This window comes from Astyanax mexicanus, chromosome 13 (assembly GCF_023375975.1).
Source record: "Astyanax mexicanus isolate ESR-SI-001 chromosome 13, AstMex3_surface, whole genome shotgun sequence".
Taxonomy (NCBI): domain Eukaryota; kingdom Metazoa; phylum Chordata; class Actinopteri; order Characiformes; family Acestrorhamphidae; genus Astyanax; species Astyanax mexicanus.
Window position 1 is genome coordinate 46,010,507 of NC_064420.1, and position 22,670 is coordinate 46,033,176.

Genomic DNA, 22,670 nt, shown 5'->3' on the forward strand with positions numbered 1-22,670 from the left:
TAATAATTTCTTAGCACTAAAATAAACATAATAAACAGGGTAAAATGCTTACTCTCAGTGTGCAGATATTTATGTTTTCAATGCAGTTGGAGGGGCTAAGCTGTTGTATGATTGGCTAAAAATGGACAACAGGTCTCAATCTGCAAGAATACACAAAAAAGAAGAAAACACATAATGTCCATTGCAGTGGTTAAGAATTCTAGGTCTTTTTATGATAAGTTCTACATCAGTATAATAAATAAATAAGGGTTTGAAACAATAAATATGATTAAATAATTGAATATAACGTAATATAATGTATTTTTATGTGCCTTTGTTTTTTAATTGTTTGCTAAAGACAGAAAATGTGATTAAATAAATTAAGTAAATTAAATAAATCAATAAATAAATAAGCGAACTCTTAAAGAAAGTGGGCGTGGCAGAATAAGGTGAGGCGGAAACGTAACGCCCCCTCCCCCCTTGACCGCTGACCCTCGGTCCCTCCGTGCGCATGCGCGCTGCGCTGTGTTTTGGTGCGTTTAAGGTCCAGTCTGAAGGCTGCGGAGCCTCGGGCTGAATTCCGCGCAGGACCCCGCTGTTCCTGAGCCGCTGTGCCGCTATGGAGGCCATGGAGACGGACACGGACCTGGACCTGGTGCAGAAGTTCAGCTGCATGGGCACCACGGACAAGGACACGCTGATCACCGAGTTCCAGAGGCTGCTGGGCTTCCAGCTCAACCCCGCGGGATGCGCCTTCTTCCTGGACATGACGAACTGGTGGGTCGGGGTTCAGCAGCTGATCCAGCCTTCAGCCTGAACCGCAGCTCAGAAACTACAGTCTTTCTGGCGAGATTAGCCCAGTATTTTATCTGTTTGCTGTTAATTAGGATTTTAGATCAGGTTTAAGGGTCTGTCTGTGTGTGTTTTGCTTGGTTAAGCTAAGTTAGTTAGCCCAGCTAACGTTTTATTAGCTAGCTTACTTGGCTCTATTTAGGTAGCTACATTAGCTAGCTAACTAGCTTAGCTAGTTAGGTTTAGGCTAGGTATTTATCTGACCTATTTCCAACAATATAAAAGTTACAGTTATCTAACCTAGTTTAATTGTCTAAAAAATATTTTGTACTTTTTAATGAATCAACTTTATACAGTATGTAAGTTTTAGTCTCTTAACTAAGCCATGTTTCCCTGCTTGACTAAGCTAAGCTAGGCTAGTGGTTTTATCTAGCTAACGTTAGCTGTCTTAGCTAACCCATAGTTACACGTTGCCTTAGGTTGTTTTTATTAGCTTGCTGTTAGGTTAGCTAAGCTTGGTTATCAGAAGTGGAACAATTTAACATAAAATCAGCAAATAATAGAGTTAGTAGGTTTTATCTTAGGAAGAACTAGGTAATAGCTGGTTAGAAAGGTTAGCTGTCTGTTTGTGCGTGTGTTTTCCATGGATATTTCACAAACTAATTAAGTGAGTTAACCTAGTTAGCTAGCTAATCTTGCTAAGTGATTCATCTGTTAAAATATACTTTAATTTAGCTAGCTAACCTAGCTAACTCACTGTCAAAAGTATGTCTACCCAGCTAGGTAACTTAGCTAACTCACTGTTAATAGTAAAAAATAATATAGCAAACCTATGTAACGTACTGTTAAAAGTATTAGTTAACTTAGCTAGCTAGCTAACCTAGCTAACTCACTGTCAAAAGTATGGGTTAACCTAGCTAGCTAACCTAGCTAACTCACTGTCAAAAGTATAGGTTAACCTAGCTAGCTAACCTAGCTAATTTAGTGTTAAAATTATAAGTTAACCTAGCTAGCTAACCTAGCTAACTCACTGCTAAAAGTAAAAATTAATCTAGCTAGCTAGCTAACCTAGCTAACTCACTGTTAAAAGTAACTTATAGGTTAACCTAGCTAGCTAACCTAGCTAACTCACTGCTAAAAGTAAAAAATAATTTAGCTAGCTAGCTAACATAGCTAACTCACTGTTAAAAGTTTACATTAATCTAGCTAGCTAACTCACTGTTAAAAGTATGTTAACTTAACTAGCTAGCTAACTTAGCTAACTCACTGTTAATAGTAAAAAATAATATAGCAAACCTATGTAACTTACTGTTAAAATATTAGTTAACTTAGCTAGCTAGCTAACCTAGCTAACTCACTGTTAAAAGAATAGGTTAACCTAGCTAGCTAGCTAGCTAACCTAGCTAACTCACTGCTAAAAGTAAAAAATTATCTAGCTAGCTAGCTAACCTAGCTAACTCACTGTTAAAAGTATAGGTTAACCTAGCTAGCTAACCTAGCTAACTCACTGTTAAAAGTATGTTAACCCATCTAGCTAACTTAGTTAACTCACTATTAATAGTAAAAAAATAATCTAGCAAACCTACGTAACTTACTGTTAAAAGTATTAGTTAACTTAGCTAGCTAGCTAACTTGGCTAACTCACTGTTAATAGTAAAAAAATAATATAGCAAACCTATGTAACTTACTGTTAAAAATATTAGTTAACCTAGCTAGCTAGCTAACCTAGCTAACTCACTGCTAAAAGTAAAAAATTAATCTAGCTAGCTAGCTAACCTAGCTAACTCACTGCTAAAAGTAAAAATTAATCTAGCTAGCTAGCTAACCTAGCTAACTAACTGGTAAAAGCATAAATTAACCTAGCTAGCTAACCTAGCTAATTTACTGTTAAAAGTATAAGTTAACCTAGCTAGCCAGCTAATTAACCTAGCTAACTCACTGTTAAAAGTAAAAATTCATCTAGATAGCTAACTCACTGTTAAAAGTATAAGTTAACTTAGCTAGCTAGCTTTATGAGGTAGAGTCTCCCGGAATTCAGGCTTTCAGTTAACAGCTGTGCTGAACTCAAGAGTTATTTACTTGAATTTCTTGTATCTTAATGTGTTTGAGAGCATCAGTTGTAAAGTTGCGAAGAGGTAGAGTTACAGGTATACAGTGAACAGCTCTATTTTAGTAATGTTCTAATCCATATTATGAAAAGCAAGAACCACTCAATTAAGTAAAGAAAAAATGAAGGTCAGCAAATCTGAAACGTTTCAAATACTTTTTAAATATCCTCAAGTGCAGTCACAGCAAAGACCATCAAAAACTTTATGATGATGAAACTGGAACTCATCAGGACCGCCCCAGGAAAGGGAAAAGCAAGACCAAGCACAGAAGATAAGCCACTTAAATGCTTTTTTTGCTTTTTGGTATTTTTTTTTTTTTTTTTAATGTTTAAGTTTTACTACATGATTCCTTATGTATTCCTTCTGGTTTGTTATTTTTGAGAAAGGTCAGGCAGCAAACACTGGATATACAAAAAGCTAGGTTATCAAAACCAGCTAATAATACAGTTAAAGGGTTTTATTTTATAAGAACCTAGGATATAGCTGGCTTGATGGGTTGGCTGTCTGTTTGTGCTCACGTTTTACATGGATATGTTATAAACAAATTAAGCTAACCTAGCTAACTCACTGTTAAAAGTATAAGTTAACCTAGCCACGTTATTTAATTAGAAAGGTACTCCATAAAACATTTCCCCCAGACTCATTTCTGAATAGTGATATCAAATTTAAAATGGAATCAGATAAATTCAGTGAGCAGCTCATTCATGATTATTCTTATTGTGGGCACATGACTGCAAATATTGTAAGGTTAAAATTCTCATTTAACATAAATGACACCTCAACAGTTACTGAACTTACTGTAACCAAAACAATGTGTGTTTAAATGTAAAAAGATTTCCAGGTTTCTGATTGGAGAGATGTTCTTATGATAAAGTTTTCTTCTTTTGTTCTCCTGTAGGAACCTCCAGGCTGCTATTGGAGCTTATTATGACTTTGAGAGCCCCAGCACTACAGCTCCATCTATGTCTTTTGTGGAAGATGTGACCATTGGAGAAGGAGAGTCGATTCCACCAGATACGCCTTTTACCAAGACCTGGAGGATACAAAACACAGGTATTTTTTTTCTTTTCTTTTGTAATACTGCTCAAAATGACTTTACAGAGGCCATGGCAAAGTGCAGTTTTATTGGCTATATTGACATTTACAGGCTGAAGTGATCCAAATGTGATCAGATTTTATTTCAGGACTTTATTTCAGTCTTTACCAGTTCGGTTGGGTTTTCCAAAAGTTTTTTTTTTTTTCTTTCATACAAAAATGACTCTTAGGCAAACCAGAGTCCGCAACAAGATTTGTGTCTTTGTTACATAGTGTACAGTATTTGATCCGGTTAGTTTTGGTTTCACACTGCAGTTTAGTGAAAGTTTACATGGGTGGTGTCTCTTCAGACTTCATATTAATTGTTTTGTAGAATGTTAGTTACAAAGTTTGGCGAGTTGCTTTGCCAGGTGAGTAATGAATGTGAATGCATTTGACATGCATAGTAAATTGGAGCAAATCATGCCTGGAAAACCATTTTATGAATTACGGTTAAATAATCAAAATTATACACAGTGTATCTTATAATATCAGTTATAGGGGTGAGCGATATGGCCCTAAAAGAACATCATGATACTTCATTGTATTTTTGCGATAACAGTACACTTTGCAATATGACATTAATTAAAAAAAATATTTCAAAAATACACTACCGCAACAAAATGAAAATTAAATGTTATTATTGCATATGATATGATATGGCTCACCCCTAACTGAGATATTTTTAAAAAATTCAAAAATGTTTTCAGATTTATAACAGAAGTCAATGATCCAGAATGTCATGATACTAGTAATAATGCACTCCTAATATCTTCATATATCCAGGATTAAAGTAAAATAAATGATACTGAACAGATATAATCTGTCTCTAGTAAATATATAATGGGAAATGAGAAAAGTGTAATTTTTTTATTTTGTTAAAACAGCAAAAAAAATAGTACCTTGGTGTGAAAATTAGGTGTGGGTGATATGGCTCAATATTTCAGGGTATAATATCGTTCACGATATTTAAAAATGTTGGCTGTATTATTGTGTAGGGGTGTGCAGTATGGCTCTAAAATAATATCACGATATTTCATGTTATTTTCACAATAACAATACTTTTGCCGATATGACAAAACACTTAATTAGAAAAATTATTTAGAATTTTATTATTGCATGCAATTTGATATGGCTAACTGAGATATTTAAATAAAAAATGAATTTATCAGATTTGTAACAGAAGTCAATGATCCAGAATGTCATGATACTAATAATAATGTACTCCAAATATACCCATGGTTAAAGTAAAATAAATGACACTGGACAGATATAATCTGTATCTAGTAGACATATAATGGGAAATGAGAACATTGTGATTTTTTCTTTTGCTAAAAACAGCAAAAAAGTAGAACCCTGATGTGATAATTAGGTAATTATGGGTGGGTTCAGGATATAATATCGTTCAACCCTATTATTGTGTATAATACGATATGGCACACCCCTATTCAGTACTAAATAGGTCTGTCACAATAATTGCAATATCGATTTATCGTAGAATAAATGAACATGACCTCAATAAATTGTAATAATCGTGATATCCTCTATTGTGTTTATTTGTATTTTTTTCACATATATAACAGTGAACAGTGTTTTACCCACTCATACTTCAATAACTGTGACCCCATACACACAGTATGGACTAAAGCAGGTGAAGAAATAAGTATATAATTCTCAAACTAATTATAATAAATGATTAATTCATTTTTTGTTAACTTTAAAAAGTGTATAATTGCTTTATTATGCTATTCTGTTATCATTATATCAGTTGCATTTAATAGTCTTAAAATAAAAAAAAAATCATGTATCGCAATAATTTCTGGAACAATGTATCGTCCACAAAAATGATCATTTTTATTGTGACAGGCCTAGCACTAACTAATGTTGAGGATGTTTTAAAAATATATTCCTAAGCTTATATACACACTTACCCTCAAATTAAACCTATAAACGTGTTGTTTGTGTCGCAGGTCCTGAATCCTGGCCTCCCGGAGTGTGTCTAAAGTACATTGGCGGGGACCAGTTTGGCCACGTCAACTTTGTAATGGTACGTTCACTGGACCCTCAGGAGATGTATGATGTCAGTGTGCAGATGCGCAGTCCTGTTGCTCCAGGAATGTACCAGGGACAGTGGAGGATGTGCACAGCCACGGGACTCTTCTACGGAGGTGAATTTTTAACAACGTAGAGGAAAGTAGCACGTAAGCCTTTGTTTGAATTTGTAAGACGTTAATTTCAGAATTCAGTGAAAGTCAAAGGCAGGTTTTCATGGGCAAGCTGCTTACCGTCCAGTGATGCTATGAGAAACTGGCTGATATTTTGTTCAGAGTTGAAAACATATATATTAGTTATTAGAAGTATGGGAGTGGTGTCATCTGAACCCTTTTTTAAACATCTTAATTTTTTTAATTGTGGTATTAATATAGAACAGTCTAACTAAGTCTAGTGGAAAATGTATTGTGGAACCTCTCGTGACATATAGCTTGTCTTGTCTGCGTTCTGAGTAGTGGGATATACAGGTGCATCACAGAAAATTAGAATATCAGTGAAAAGTTACTTTATTTCAGTAATTCAGTCAAAAATGTGAAACTCATATATTATATAGATGTATTACACACAGAGTGATTTATTTTAAGCGTTTATTTCTTTTATTGTTGATGATTATGGCTTACAGCCAATAAAAACCCAAAAATCAGTATTTCAGAAAATAAGAATATTATATAAGACCAATTGGTACTTTTGCCAGTGTAAGCAGTGTGCCAAGTCCTGCTGGAAAATGAAATCCGCATCTCTATAAAAGTTGTCAGCAGCAGAGGGAAGCATGAAGTGCTGTAAGATTTTGTGGGAAAACAAAACTGCACTGACTTTAGACTTGATAATAAAACACAGTGGATCAACACCAGCAGATGACATGTCTCTCCAAACCATCACTGATTGGTGGAAACTTCACACTAGACCTCCAGCAGCAGTGCGTGTAATGTGAATATACACTTGTCTGTGATTTCTTAAACTTTTCTATGCAACGTCCGACTCAGAAAAGAGCTTGAAAAAGGCTTTATATATTTTATTGAAAATGCTTGGATTGATTTTCTTTTACACTGAATATAACTGCCGCCACATTTAAGGTGGAACAGAAAACTGGCTAAAATGTGGCATGTCTTGTTTAACTACTCTAGCAGGCTATAGAGTGAGATATAAAATAGAAATTGTTGCTAATGTCTGCTGTCCATGCTGTCACATTTAAGGTGGAAGGGAAACTTTGGAAAGCAAATGCTAAGAGACATTTTTTGGCTAAACATAAGTGAGATATACTTTTACAAAGGATGAGGCACATCTTGTTTAACTACTCTAGCAGGCTCTAGTTATATTGAGTGGAGGGAAAAAATACTTAACGCTAAATTACTACGAATTGTATTGAACATGGTTCAACATGCTTCCTCTAGTTTGCCTGTCACTTGAAACTAACTGTAGGACGAACAAATAGATAATCTATTTAATCAATTGGTTTTTGCAGCTCTAGATTAGTGTCTTTTTTTATGTTTTTGTTTGTTTTTTTTCTTCTACACGTTAAAATTTCATAGTTGTACCCATTGTTGACACACCTCTCGAACTCTGGGGTGATCCATAATTCACTGTTTTACAAAAAAATCCTCTGAACCTTTTAAAGTGTTTTGTAACCTGTATTCTTCGTGTTCTCTCCTTCAATCACTGCAGATGTTATCTGGGTGATCCTGAGCGTGGAGGTGGGGGGTCTCCTGGGTGTGACGCAGCAGCTGTCCTCCTTTCAAGCCGAATTCAATACTCAGCCAAACCGCGGCGTCCGTGAGGACTACAACCCCTTCGCCTCTCCGCAGAAGAACAAGCAGAGCGGTCAACACGGCAACGGTGTGCCTGACGACAGCCTTAAAGACCCGATGCAAACAGAACAGCATGGACTTTCAAATAGCTCTGTACCTTTAGCACCAAGCGACCTGCAGAACAACCTATCAGTAGTTTCATACAATCAGGTGAGTTCATACGTTTATACATCCAGATCACGCAAACCACTTCAGGAGATGGTCTGAGACGCACTTGAATACGGATAGAGATCCTGTCTCTCAAACCACTTCAGGAGGCGGTCTGAGACGCACTTTAATCCGGATACAAATCCTATCTTTCAAACCACTTCAGGAGATGGTCTGAGACACACTTTAATCCGGATACAAATCCTGTTTTTCAAACCACTTCAGGAGGTGGTCTGAGACACACTTTAATACTGATACAAATCGAATAACTAAAACCACTTCAGAATGTGGCCTGAGACGCACTTTAATACTGATACAAATCCTATCTCTCAAACCATTTCAGGAGATGGTCTGAGACACACTTTAATACGGATACAAATCGAATAACTCAAACCACTTCAGGAGGCGGTCTGAGACGTACTTTAATTCGGATACAAATCCTATCTCTCAAACCACTTCAGAATGAGGTCTGAGACGCACTTTAATACTGATACAGATCAAATCACACAAACCATTTCAGGAGACGGTCTGAGACACACTTTAATATTGATACAGATCCTATCTCTCAAACAACTTCAGGAGGTGGTCTGAGACACACTTTAATACGGATACAAATCCTATCTCTCAAACCACTTGCCTAATTGTAACACCTACCAGTACCACTATTTAAAACCATATAGTTACTACATTTTCTTAAAAGATATTCAATTAACATTGAGCCAAATAGAGATTTGGTATTTTGGCCCTCAAAACATTCCTGAGTTATTATGTTGCCCCTTGTAAAAATTAATTGCATTAGAGTCTCAGTTTGCGAGACTTGCCTCCCAGCAATTTCCTTTTTTCTAACAGACTTCTTTTTTTTTCCTCCTTGAAAAAAAGTTTCATTCAATTTCTTCTGGCTGTTGTGGCATACAAATTTTAATACCACATATTGAGTTTTTACCATTCACTCTACCACATCATATAACACAGTGGATCAACACCAGCAGATGACATGTCTTTCTATACCATCACTGATCATCAGTAAATTTTACATTTCATTTAAAGTAAATCAAGGGAGCAGAGTCTGAAGGAAGAGTGGAGAGACACACAGTCCAAACTGCTTGAGGTCTAGTGTAAAGTTTCCACCAATCAGTGATGGTTTGGAGAGACATGTCATCTGCTGGTGTTGATCCACTGTGTTTTATTATCAAGTCTAAAGTCAGTGCAGTTTTGTTTTCCCACAAAATCTTACAGCACTTCATGCTTCCCTCTGCTACTGACAATTTTTTTTAGAGATGTGGATTTCATTTTCCAGCAGGACTTGGCACACTGCCCACAGTGCCAAAAGTACTAATTGTACTTTTTATTATAATATAAAATTAATTCTGAGACACTGATTTTTGGCTTTTCTTTGGCTGTAGGACGTAATCATCAACAATAAAATAAATAAACACTTAAAATAGATCACTCTGTGTGTAATACTATATAATAGATGAGTTTCACATCTTGAACTGAATTACTAAAATAAAGTAACTTTTCAATGATATTCAAATTTTTTAAGATGCTTAGTTAAATTGCTTCCATCTTTTAGTATTAGGCCAATTTTTATTCTGTGATGTCCCAACATTTCATGCAACTGTTAATTCTTTTATAAAAAAAAAGTGCAGTGCATACTTTAAAAATCCAAAATATATAACAAATGAGCCGTATTTGTTTTATATTAAGTACGATTAATTAAAACTAGCGAAATCAGAATAAATAAAATAAAAACTTGACTCAAGTAAAAATGCCTGATTGTTATATCTTAATTTTGGATACAAGAATGAGAATTACTTGACTTCTTGTGCTTATTTTGACTTTAAATTACTTCACTCTTACCTAGAATTTTCATTTTATTTTAAGATCATTGTCATAAGTAAGCTGATCCAGGACCAGTTAAATTTTATCAAAATCTGTTAGACACCTGATGAGAGGTGTTCTCAGATCAGCCCCTTTACTCTGAGATGCTTGACAAATGAGTCCCACTGTTTATAAAATAAGCAAAATAATAATAAACAAATGCTCTATAAGACATTATTTTTTTATCAGAGAAAAAAATGATTTATTGCCTTAAAATTAGTTAATTTTACTTTTTTTCCCCTGTGCATTTGTTTCTTCTAACTTAATAAATTCTCTCTTTCTCTTTTTTTTTTTTCCTGCAGCCTACATACGGACCTCACCCGTTTGGAGAGTCTTAAAACCCGCTGTTGGTGGTTCAGTAATAAACAAACTGTGGCCTTGTGCCCGCTCTGTCTGGAGGGGGAAGATAACACACAGTTTTAATAGACACTCGGGCACACAGTCTGCCCCACCCCTGGAACCACCACCGTTATTATAATGACCAGTTTTTTATTATTATAATTTAGGGAATTTTAACCCAGGGAATTAATAGCTGCCCCCTGAGTATGCATGTGTGAATGCTAATTTAAGAAGAGTGCTTGTAGAAGTGTTTATAAAATATTTTATGGAGAAAAAAACAAAAAAAACAATATTTTCCCTTTTCCCCCCCCCCCCCTTTAATTTTTTTTTTGCCGTTTTAGTTTTCTAGCTTTTATCAGACTCAAAAAGTAATGCAAAAAGTCAGTGAGTGTTTGTAATGTTCAGTTTTTTTTTTAAGTGTACACTCTTACATTAAAATAAAGGTGCTATAAAGGGTTTAAGAGTCTTTTACATCCGAATGTCTGAAGCAGATACAGTGCAATACATGAGCCTATTGGCACCACGCCTAATGCCAGCTAGGTGTGGGCTTGGGGGCTATACATGCACCCTTCACATTTCTGCAGATAGATATTTAAGTATATATTTTCATGGAAAAACACTGACAAAATTACATTTTTACACAATAAAAAAAGTAGTCTGTGTGCAGCTTAGTTTATATAAAACTTATTCTTACCTTAAAATAACTCAATATACAGCTTTTAATGTTTAAACCACCAGCAACAAAAGTGTACAGAGTACACCTCTAAGAGACTTCACCCCTAAATGTCCAAATTGAGCACTGTTTGTGATTTTTCCCTCCAAAATGTCATGTGACTCGTTAGTGTTACTAGGTCTTCAGTGAGCATAGGGAGCAGGGCCCTCATGTACTAAGACTTGTGTGGACTTTCTACTAAATTTTTCTGTATGCCCAACAAAAATACAGATGTATCAAACCATGCAGAGGCAGAATCCCACATACTTTCTCTTAGTACATAGCAATCAACATCAAATTAAGCACAAGTGAACGAACACATCACACCTGCCATGACTCCTCCCTCAATTATGCAGAGTATAATAATAATAATAATAATAATAATATGCTAGAGCAGGGGTGTCCAAACTACGGCCCGCGGGTCATTTGCGGCCAGTTTCCTTTTTTGGAGCGGCCCACGAGGTATTTTAGAAATAGAATGAAGGTTGGCCCGCAGGTAAGCAGGTTTTTATAATGTGAGATTCAAAGTTTGAACGCTAGGTGTCAGAAACGGACCAAATAGTCAGATAGGGTGCGCATTTCTAGCGCAGAAAAACGGGCAAAGAGTCTAAAAGCAGAGAGTGTGCGCATTTCTAGCTCAGAAAAATGGGCCAAAGAGTCTAAAAGCGGAGAGAGTGCACGTTTCTAGCGCAGAAAAACTGGCCAAAGAGTCTAAAAGTTGCTGTAATAAAGGAGTTTAATATTAAGAGACATCATGAAATTAAAAATCAATTTGAAAAAATCTTAGTTTACACAACACTGTCAAAGATAAAGATAGTAAGTCAAGTAAAATGGTGTGTAAATGAAAGTAATCAGGAAAAAGTATTATTTAAAGTGGTATATTTCATTATTTGTTTTATTACAGAGTCTGTGACCCATGACTTCAAATATATTTCTCCTTCTGGTCCCCAACAAAAAAAGTTTGGGCACCCCTGTGCCAGAGTATAGGGATGCAACAGTACAGTGTGGCCATGGTTCGGTTCATATCATGGTTCTTGGGCAAAGGTTTCGGTTCGGTTTCGATATATATTAATATTTTCTAGCTCCAACATGCAGCACGAGCCAATATTAAACAGAAAAATTTAGCAGATAAATTAAAATCACAACATTTATTATGAATAAGTATAAGAAACACTTATTCTTACTATTATTCAAAAACAGGCCAATTTAAATAAAGTGCAGTAATATAAAAAAGTAAACATGAATATTATTCAATTTACTCAACCAACAAATATTGCCAGCCATTTACATACTTAAAAAAAATACCAAACTGATATCACACTGTGCTTTATCTGCTGACTGTGTTTTTACCTTCAATAAAATACAGAGAACCGCTGCATTCCTACTAGAGTATAATATGCCCACCGAGAAAGTGTCGCAAGGTGCGTAGCGAAGCCGCTTTCTTCTAAGTAATTGAACAATTACCTATGTTTTAAATTAATTATTGTAAGCTGGATAATAAATGCTTTGATTTAAATGCTTTAAATGAGTTACCAAAAAGCCATCCGTCATGCACCCAGCTTGTAATATTATCCCAACCGTGCTCTTGGAAATCTGAAATGGCCTTTAATCCAGTCATCATCATATATTACTGAATGTCTGAATATTTGTTAAAACTGTTTCGTCTGTTTCGACTACAGCAATTTTTAAAGAACCCTTTGTAGCATTTTTATTTTGTAATTGTTTTAAGAGTGTTCCTCACTAGTTATAGTCTTCAGTCGACACCCTGCAGAGAGCTGTAATGCCTATTCGTCTAGTGATTAACTCAGACTTTTAAGGTGCTTGTGACAATAAGGTAAAAATGATAATGCATTTAAGTCAATTTCAGAAGGAACCATCCAATTGCTGTTGGAATTACTGTTTAAGATACGCTGGCAACCTTGGCTATGTTCAGACTGCTGGCCAATCAGATTAGTTTCTCATATCAGATCTTCTTGGACCCCTGGCTTCAGTCAGTCTGGATTTGATGAGGTTCTTTTTTTCTAGTTTTTAATCCCATTTCTCCCCAATTTACAAGGCCAATTACCCAATCTATCACAAATGATGCCCCAACACCTCTGACACACATGAAGTCAGACTCCGTCTCTTTTTGAACTGCTGCTGACGCAGCATTGCAGAGTAGCATCACAGTGCTAACGCTCTGATGAAAGAGCAGTGACTCGGTTCTGATACATTAGCTCACAGACGCAGCCTTGTGCTGATACACATCACCCTAGGAGTGATGTTGGGAAAAGAGCGCCATCTACTGTACCCACCCAGAGAGAGCAAGGCCAACTGTGCTCTCTCAGGGCTCCGGCAGCTGATGGCAAGCTAAATGAACGGGATTCGAACCAGCAGCCACTATGATCCAAAGATCACCAGATTTGAACCATGGATATCATGCTGCTTCTACAGCATCCGCAGCAGCCGCAGTCCGAGAGAGAGCACAATTGTCCATGCTGTTTCTCTCTGGGTGGGTACATTAGGTGGCGCTCTCTCCCCTCATCATGTCTTATGTGATGTTGGTTGGCACAAAGCGTCTGTGAGCTGATGTATCAGAGCTGGGTTCTGGATGTTTTCCCTTGGATTGGATGTGGCACATGCTAGCTATCTGCACAGGGTTAGTTTCTCAGGGGGTCCTGGGGTAATTTTCTCAATGTACTTGTTTTTCTCGTCCTCTGATAAATAAATTACAGGCACAGAATTATCTATTGTTTTTCGATAAACCCTGTGGTCCTCCAGTTATTTTAGTCCCATCCGGACGCACATCTCTGAGTTTCGCCTCCTCTCATTTATTAAAATAGCTATTTGTCCACTGCTGCGCATTATAATTACACTTTGGGTGCACGTTTCCATAGAGATCCACGTTAAAAACACAACAGCGAGTGAAAATGGAGGAGCTACTGAACGTGATGTCATGTGACCGAGAAAGCCAAATAACTCCTCCTGTCCTCCTCCTGTTGACTTTTTAATTGCAGTTTACATGCAAGTGGAAGCGTGATATTTGCACAGATATCCCCCAGATATCCCCCTGAGAAACTAATCCTGTCCGGATTGGACTACAGTTTAAGTGGTATTACTAGTGATAATAAGGGGTGTGGGCCAAGGAAGTGTTGCAATCTGATAGAAACATTTATACGAAACCCTTACTGTGTGTAAGTGAGCATTATCCTGCTGAATTATGCCACAAAACACCAAATTAACTCTAAATGTGGTTTGCATCCAATTTGCAAAGCTATCCTAACTATTCAGACTATCAGAATTCCACAATCCAGATATGCCAACAATCTGATTTGGGTCGGCAGTGTGAACATAGCCTTCTCACCTCGTGTTTTAGGAGGCATGGTGTTGGAGTTTGTGCACTTGGGTGAAGGGGAGGACTGTGCCACCAAGGATTAAGCCATGTGAAGCATTCATTATTATTAAGCATCTTCATTCACTGATCTTTACTGGATGCTTGAATTTCTCTACTTTTATTTTGGAAGAATAGTAGTTTAGATTGACAGATCACTGATGGAGGCATCATCAACACACTTTGCAGTCTTTTTTTTTTTTTTTTTTTACCAATAGAGGGAGCCAAATACTAAGAGCTCCTGCTTGGATGGTGTTTCCTGTTATTTCTTTTTTTAGTTTATTTGTGTTAATTTGACTGAAATCCCACTGCCTAATTCTTTGCACCTGAATCTAGTTATACTTTATTAGAATGTTTGCTGAATGCTGGAGGCATTTGCTGAATGTAGTTTACTGTTTTACTGTTTTTACCGAGCATCTGTTTAAAAAATGCCTTTGGAAAAAATCTTTTGCTGTTTTATTTTTATTTTTTTGTTTCTGTAGCCGTGCGAGACTGACCCAGGGAATTAAAGGCTTTGTTTAAAAGCTTTTAAGACTTTAAAGCTGATTGTTGTTCTTGTTTTTTTTTTTTTTGGGGGGGGGGGGGGGGGGGGATGGAATGAATGAATGAATAAATGAAGTGTTGTTACACTTGCAGATAAAAAAAGAGAAATAATGCACAAAGAAGCTGATAGTTTTAGACTTTAGTGTACACCGGATTATAAGGTGCATTATCAATGAACGTTTATTTTCTGGTATATTTTAATACATAAAGGCGCACCAGATTATAAAGCGTTATAAAGTGTTAAACTACATTTAAACATCAAAATGAACAAGGGTGTCGTCATGTTTCCCTTCTAAAAGTGAAGCTGGGGAAAGCGCCTAAGTTAAAAAAAAAAAAAAAAAAAAAAAAACGTTTTCTTTCAAAGTCAAATGAGCACTGGATGTTAATCTACACAGAATTCTCTCCTGAAAACTGTTTATTTGGGTTAGTAAAGTGCTTCCAGTATTTTGTCTGAGGGTGAGTTTTCAGTGAAGTTTCTCCAGCACTAAGGCTGGGTGCAGCAGCATTAGCATTAACCGCTAACCACAGTGCTAACTGGATGAAAATGGCACCTGATAGCACCCTGGTGAAGTAGTGCTAGCGCTTTGATTAGCTGCTAATGCTAATGCTGCTGCACCCAGCCTTAGTGCTGGTGAAACGTTACTGAAAATGTATAACCCTCAAAACGCTGTACTTTAGCAGAGTGGCTTTACTGCTCCTTAATACCTGACTGGTAGGATTTAAACATAAGGTGCACCGGATTATAAAGCAAACGGTCGATTTTTGGGAAAATTAAAGGATTTGAAGTGCACATTTCAAGAACATTAAAAGTATCCTCAAGTGCAGTCACAAATATCATCACAAACATTATGATAGAACTGGCACTCATCAGGACTGCCCAGGAAAGGAAGAGCAAGAGTTAAGTCTGTTGGATAAGTTAATCAGAGTCACCAGCCTTGTTTTACCAGCATCTTTGTTTTCAGTTTTGCCCATTACTGGCAAAATCTGATTTTCCACATGCAAATCCTACACTGAGTCTTGGAATCTTAGAGAATACTCTGTGAGCTTTAGGAAAATGGTAGAACGTTTGTAAAAAGCTGCGTTTGGTGTAAAGCAGGGGTGTCCAAACTACGGCCCGCGGGCCATTTGCGGCCCGTTACCTTTTTTGGAGCGGCCCGCGAGGTATTTTAGAAATAGAATGAAAGTTGGCCCGCTGTTGAGCAGGTTTTTATAATGTGAGATTCAAAGTTTGAACGCTAGGTGTCAGCGCAGAAAAACGGGCCAAAGAGTCTAAAAGCGAAGAGAGTGTGCATTTCTAGCACAGAAAAACGGGCCAAAGAGTCTAAAAGCGGAGAGAGTGCGCATTTCTAGCTCAGAAAAACGGGCCAAAGAGTCTAAAAGCGAAGAGAGTGTGCATTTCTAGCACAGAAAAACGGGCCAAAGAGTCTAAAAGCGGAGAGAGTGTGCATTTCTAGCGCAGAAAAACAGGTCAAAGAGTCTAAAAGCGAAGAGAGTGTGCATTTCTAGCACAGAAAAACGGGCCAAAGAGTCTAAAAGCGAAGAGAGTGTGCATTTCTAGCACAGAAAAACGGGCCAAAGAGTCTAAAAGCGAAGAGAGTGTGCATTTCTAGCACAGAAAAACGGGCCAAAGAGTCTAAAAGCGAAGAGAGTGTGCATTTCTAGCACAGAAAAACGGGCCAAAGAGTCTAAAAGCGGAGAGAGTGTGCATTTCTAGCGCAGAAAAACAGGTCAAAGAGTCTAAAAAAAAAAAATTTGGTGTTGGAGTTACTGAGGTAAACAGCGCATTTAACTGTTGATTTGGCAGCTCCTGATGTCTATCTGACAGGTTTCATTTGTTGTTTTAGTCTAATGTCTGCCTTCTTCACTCTCTGGAATTCAGACTGAGAATTCCTGTGAACAGCCACCACATGCAAATTCAACACTTAGAATCAACTCCAGACCTTTTAATGTAATTAATTTGTCATGAACTGATGTGTGGTGCTGTGCTGTGTGCAAGTTAAATGGAAAAAGAATAAATAAAAAAAAATGAAGATTTGAAACTTAAATATCATACACTTTTTACATAAATGTTAGCAGATTCAACTAAAACACTTGAGAACAAATGAGAAAGAAAGTATTTGAGATCTATTAGTCTGGGTATAAAAGGTTAAAAAGCCATTTCTTAAATTTCCACAAATGGCTAAAACATGTAACAGTGGTGAACCTTCTCAAGACTGGCCAGCCAAGCAAAATTACCCCAAGAGCACAGAGACGACTCATCCTAGAGATCACAAAAGACCCAACAGCAACATCCAAATATCTGCAGGTCTCAGATAAGGTCAGCGTTCGTGACCAATAACCATAAGAAAGAGACTGGGCAACAAAAATGGCCGAGTGGCAGAGCGCCAAAACAAAAAACACTTCTGAACAAAAAGAACATTAAAGCTTGTCTTAATTTTGCCAGAAAACATGTTTTGATCCCCAAAACACTCTGTGGACTGAAGAGACAAATATGGAACATTTTGGAAGGATTATTTGGCCTTATATTACCTCATAAAAGTAACACTGCATTTCAGAAAAAAAAAAAACATAATACCTACAGTAAAACATGGTGGTGGTAGTGTGATGTCTGGGGCTGTTTTGCAGCTTCAGGACCTGGGTTAGACTTCAGCTGTGATAAATGGAACCATGATTTCCGCTGTCTAACAAAAGTCTACTTAAGTCCGGCCATCTGTTCGTGACCTCAAGCTGAACTTGGGTCTTGCAGCAGGACAATGACCCAAAGCACACCAGGAAGTACACCTACCTCTCAATGGCTGAAGAAAATAAATCCAAAATGAGAAGAAAGTGATAAAAAAAGGTATTTTTCGAAACAATGATATAAACTGTAAAAAAAAAAAAGTTAGCATATTCAACTTAAAAAAAAAAAAATTAAGGTCAATTTTAATTGATCCACACGGCACTAGTTTGGTTTGCATATTTTTCCTTTAATAAATAAAATTTAAAAAGCAATTATTTATAACATGCTTTTTTATATTTAATCAGGTTATCTTTGTCTGATATTAAAGTTTATTTGAAAATCACAAAAAAAAGCAAAAATTAAAAAAAAGTAGGGGAGCAAAAACCATTTTCTCACCACTGTATTTCTCATCTTTCATTTCATTAAAACTCTGAACTATCAGAAGGGTGATCTTGACTTTAAGTAAACACTAAAGAGAAGCAAGAGTCGACTCGATCTGATTGTTTGAGCTTGTTTGTTTTAGTTGTGATGAACTTCCTTGTGTGAGTTGTGGTTTTGGACGTTTGCTTTGTCGGGAGAGTTTTTGAGCTGTTAATCTGATATGAAGGTGGATTCAGCAGAAATAAACAAAATCTAATCAGCAAAAAAAAAAGCTAAGACTTCAGCAGAAATAATGGCTACTGAGAGCTCAGTCAGGTGCTGTAATAAAGATAGCTTACTATTTAATGTACCTACAGTAGATTTCTCAACAGGAATAAGGATAATAACATCAGGATTTTATTGACAAATATTAACGACATACTTATATTTTTCTCATTATCAAACAAACTTTAACATCAGACAAAGGTAACCTAAGTTAAAATATATTAAATCACTTTTAATATTATATTTATTAGAGAAAAAAAAACCTATCCAAACCAATCTAGCCCAGTGTGAAAAATTATTTGCCCCTAAACAACTGCAATCAAGCTTTACTGATAACTGGCAACGAATCGTTCACATCTCTGTGAAGGAATTTTGTTCCACTCTTCTTTACAGAATTGTTTTAATTCAGACACATTAGAGGATTTTCCAGCATAAACATCCTGTTTAAGATCATCCACAGCATCTCAACTCAATCAGACTTTAACTAAACCACTCCAAAACCTTCATTTAGTTATTATAATTTTTTTAAGACATTAACTTTTTTAGGAGGTGGATTTGTTTGTGTGCTTTGGGTCATTGTCCTGCTGCAGAACCCAAGAAAATCTGAGCTTGAGGTCACGAACAGACTGCACACCTTCCAAAAAGCTCCATTTATGTCACGACAGTCCAAAGAATATTTACCCAAAGTTCTGGGAATCATTAATAAGATGTTTCTTGGTAAATGATAATGAGATGGGTCGTTGTGATCTTTTTGGTCAGCAGTGTTTTTCTATCTTGAAATTCTCCCATGGAGACCATTTTCACCCAGTCTCTTCTTTCTTATTATTGAATCATCAACATGAACTGACCTTAAGTGAGGTGAGTGAGACCTGCAGCTCTTTAAATGTTGTTCTGGGTTCTTCTGTGACCTCCTGGATGAGTAGTTCACGCCCTTTTGGAGTAATTTTGGTCGGCCAGTTGTTCCTGGAAAGCTTCACCAGTGTTCCGATGTTTTCTCCATTTGTGAATAATAGCTATTCAGAAGTCGACCTGCTAGTGTGATTTGGATCATTGTCCTGCTGCAGATCCCAAGTACATTTAAGCTCAATGCCACAAACTGATGACTGGACATTCTCCTTCAGGATTTTCTGGTAAAGAGCAGAATTCCTGTTTCCTGAAAAAGTTTTAAGATTAAGTTTTGTCATGTGCTACATTTTTCTCTCAAATGAAAATCTCAATTTTGAATTCTGTATAGTCCAGTGCTAGGCTCAAAAGGTTCACATAAAACATCAAAACAAAAATAAGAAATTAGGTACACTGTCCAACTGCCCATTAACGCAAATGTCGAATCAGCCAATCACATGGCAGCAACTCAATGCGTTTAGGCATGTAGACACGGCCAAGACCATCTGCTGCAGTTCAAACCATCAAACCGAGCATCAGAATGGAGAAGAAAGGTGATTTAAGTGGTTTTGAACGTGGCATGGTTGGTTGTTGTTGGGAGTATTTCAGAATCTGCTGATCTACTGGGATTTTCACCCACAACCATCTCTAGAGTTTACAGAGAACGATCCAAAAAAGAGAAAATATTCAGTGAGCTGCTGCAGTTCTCCTGTCAGCTAAGAACAGGAAACTGAGGCTACAATTCACACAGAATCACTAAAACTGCACAGTAGAAGATTTGAAGATTGGAAAAAACGTTACCTGGTCTGATGAGTCTCTGATGATTTCTGCTGCTACATTCGGATGGATGGTTGGGTCAGAATTTGGCGTCAACAACATGAAAGCATGGATTTATCCCATCCTGCCTTGTATCAACAGCTGGTTCAGGCTGGTGGTGGTGGCGGTGTTTAATGGTCTGGTGGCACACTTTGGGTCCATTAGTACCAATTGAGCATCGTGTCACATCAACGCCACAGCTCTACCTGAGTATTGCTGCTGACCATGTCCTCCATCCCTTTATGATCACAGTGTACCTATACCTTCTGACGCTACTTCCAGCAGGATAATGCTCCATGTTATAAAGCACAAGAGAATCATCTCAGACTGGTTTCTTCAACACGACAATGAGAGAGTTCACTGTACTGGAATGTCCTCCACAGTCACCAGATCTCATAGATCCAATAGAGCAGCTTCGGGAAGTGGGGGAACGGGAGATTCATGGATCATCATGGATGTGCAGCTGATGAATCTGCAGCAACTGCTTGATGCTCTCATGTTAATATGGACCAGAATTTCTGAAGAATGTTTCCAGTATCTTGTTAAATCTGTGCCACAATAGATTAAGGCAGTTCAGAAGGCAAAAGAGGGTCCAACCTGGTACTAGCAAGGTGTATCTAATAAAGTGGCCATTGAACAAAACTCATATCTCTAGTAAGTCTATAAGAAAAGCCAGACAACCTTTTTGGACCTTATTTATCTTTGGACGTAATTGTGGACTGTTTATGAAAAAACACTACAAAGAGTAAGGGCTTTTCAGCTCATGCAAAACGTTGATGGTTGATAGTTTGACCCTGGCCCTGATGGCCTGAGGGGTGACCTGGGTCACGGTAAAGGGTGTGGCTTTAACTGGATCAGAACTGATGTTCAGGTTCGACCCCAGATTTCACACAGTTTTCCTTTTTCAGCAGTTTTAATTCCAGTCTGAGTAGATTCCCACAACAACACTGCTGAAGAGGAGCTGAGCAGGAGCTTTAGCCCAAAGGCATGCTGGGTTAAGATTAATGACACAACTGAGAGTGTACTCACATACAGTTTCGTTGCCTTGTTCCATATTTAAGCACAACTGCCCCCCTCCCCCTCTAACCTGCACTTTGAGATCTTTGGAGCAAACATCTCTTCCATGGATGTCCATACGTTTTTCAACAAACCATGTGATGTGTATACAGGGGTTGGACAAGGAAACTGAAACACCTGTCATCATTTTAGTGTGGGAGGTTTCATGGCTAAATTGGAGCAGCCTGGTGGTCAATCTTCATTAATTGCACATTATTGCACCAGTAAGAGCAGAGTGTGAAGGTTCAATTAGCAGGGTAAGAGCACAGTTCTGCTCAAAATATTGCAATGCACACAACATTATGGGTGACATACCAGAGTTCAAAAGAGGACAAATTGTTGGTGCACGTCTTGCTGGCGCATCTGTGACCAAGAGAGCAAGTCTTTGTGATGCATCAAGAGCCACGGTATCCAGGGTAATGTCAGAAAACCACCAAGAAGAATCCAACCACATCCAACAGGATTAACTGTGGACGCTGTAAGAGGAAGCTGTCTGAAAGGGATGTTCGGGTGCTAATCCGGATTGTCTTTCTGTTGATCAGCCTGTCTGTAGGTTGGTAGGTCTGCATGTTTGTCTGTCTTTCTCTTGGTCTTTCTGTTATTAGATCTGTCTCTGTCTTTCTATTGGTCTGTCTGTCTGTCTTTTTGTCTTTCTGTTGGCCAGTCTGTCTGACTGTCTATATGTCTGTTGGTCTGTCTCTCTCTCTCTCTATCTGTTGGCCAGTCTGTCTGTCTGTAGGTTGGTAGGTCTGTGTGTTTATCTTACTTTCTCTTTGTCTTTCTATTGGTTTGTCTTTCTCTTTGTCTTTCTGTTGGTCAGCCTGTCTGTCTGGAGGCCGGTAGGTCTTTGTGTCTGTCTATCTGTCTTTCTCTTGGTCTTTCAAGAGATAAATAACTCTCGTCTGGCTGTTTATCATTTTTAAACCAGCGAATCCCTGCAACTGACTAAATTCCAAATTAAAATATTCACTGCTCATTTACAGCATTTATTTGCAGAAAATGAGAAATGGGTCTATTTGCTCTTTACAAACCGTTTCTTTCTGTTTTATATTTTCGTTATACACAAAATTTACGTTGTGCACAGTGTCCCAAAATCTTTTTGGGGTTGGGTTTGTAATTAAACTGTAATATTTAAGACAGAAAAGATGAAATCTGATCCTAAATCAACACTCTTTATAATTGAGGATTAGCCACACATGACCCCGTGTGAGTGGGATTCCAACTGCCACAACTGTGGAGCGCAAACACCTGACCTTGGACACACTGTGTCAATATTAGCATTAGCATTAGCATTCTCGCTTAATTCGTGCCACAGCGCTTCAGTGCGGGTTTCTCTCCAGAGTTACTGTTCATACTGGATGCCTAGAGTCTCACTCCTCTGATGACGACTGACGGAAAACACTGTAGGCACAACCGCTAGTGTTTACAGTCCGGCTCAGCCTGCCACTCTTATCAGCACTGGACACGGCGCTAAAGTTCATAGGTTAGGGTCAAAGGTTCATATATTATTACTAATATGATAATTACCAAGTTCTCAGAAACACACATGCAAATATTCCACTGAGCCTCTTTTCATGAACTTTTCTCAGCAAGAGGTTTATTCTAAAACTCCCCGTTAGTTCTCATGTTTCCCAGTGCTTTCATATTTGAGATTTGTTCAGTTTAAAAGTACAATGTGATTCTTTATTAAACAGAAGAATTGTGAACGGTTTTCCACTTAAAAAAAAAAACGACATCATCAGTCTGAATT

The 22,670-nt window shown here is 37.4% G+C and overlaps 1 protein-coding gene across 1 annotated transcript; it reads left to right on the forward strand.

Moving 5' to 3' along the window:
• Positions 1-485: 485 nt before the first annotated feature.
• On the forward strand, positions 486-10,480 carry LOC103032302 (protein ILRUN). The gene is made up of 5 exons (XM_007236306.4): positions 486-756; positions 3,778-3,932; positions 5,924-6,121; positions 7,668-7,960; positions 10,141-10,480. The coding sequence occupies exons 1-5, from the start codon at positions 599-601 to the stop codon at positions 10,174-10,176; spliced, it is 840 nt and encodes a 279-aa protein (XP_007236368.1). The 5' UTR covers positions 486-598; the 3' UTR covers positions 10,177-10,480.
• The last annotated feature ends 12,190 nt before the right edge of the window (positions 10,481-22,670 follow it).